Here is a 618-nt window from a genome sequence, read left to right as displayed (position 1 = left end):
GTTTACATATATAATTAAATATGCTGTAAAGCAGTGGTGTCCAAAGTCAGTCCTCGAGGTTTACTAATTCGACACTACTTACTGTTTGTTTTATGTTTAGCTCCGCAGAGCATTCAGAAGCATCCGGAACGCTCTGCCTCAGATCTTCTACGTCTTCCTGCTCTTCATGTTCAGCCTCCTCATGTTCTCCCTCATGGCCCTCAAGCTGCTGGGCAAACGGTAAGACAACTGCCTCGTCTTACCTAGCCTTGCATAATTAGTGGTATTTTATCACCGCTAAACTGTACGAAAGAGGTTGTTAATATTTTTATTTTTACTTGATTATCTCTGCTCATCAGACATACTGCTGTTTTTAAACTAAAATAAGTTTATATAAACATTATGCTACAGTGAACAAACTGTTGCAATGTTTACAACTCTAGAATTTACGTTTGATTCATCTAAAACTGAAAAAAAAAATCGTAAAACAGAAACATCTGCTAAACACTCTGCTAAAGACTCTCAACCTAACAATAGATCGTTAGTGCCCTGTAAATCTCTGTTTTCACAGAGGACCATCAGCCTGACTATCCTTAGTGCTCTTATTATGCCTATTGTTACCAGGAGGCTGAGTTATAC

General features: G+C 38.2%; 1 protein-coding gene across 1 annotated transcript in view; it reads left to right on the top strand.

Annotated features, from left to right (window-relative positions):
- Positions 1–100: 100 nt before the first annotated feature.
- The window catches only part of tpcn3 (two pore segment channel 3), a gene marked incomplete at its 5' end in the record, with an annotated part of 51437 nt that continues 50919 nt past the window's right edge, over positions 101–618 (top strand). The window contains 1 exon segment of the mRNA XM_014033360.1: positions 101–219. Coding sequence (XP_013888814.1) covers positions 101–219 — 119 coding nt within the window.

The sequence above is a fragment of the Austrofundulus limnaeus genome, unplaced genomic scaffold (genome assembly GCF_001266775.1).
Source record: "Austrofundulus limnaeus strain Quisiro unplaced genomic scaffold, Austrofundulus_limnaeus-1.0 Scaffold1709, whole genome shotgun sequence".
In the NCBI taxonomy this organism is placed as follows: domain Eukaryota; kingdom Metazoa; phylum Chordata; class Actinopteri; order Cyprinodontiformes; family Rivulidae; genus Austrofundulus; species Austrofundulus limnaeus.
This window is presented reverse-complemented; position numbering and strand designations above follow the sequence as displayed.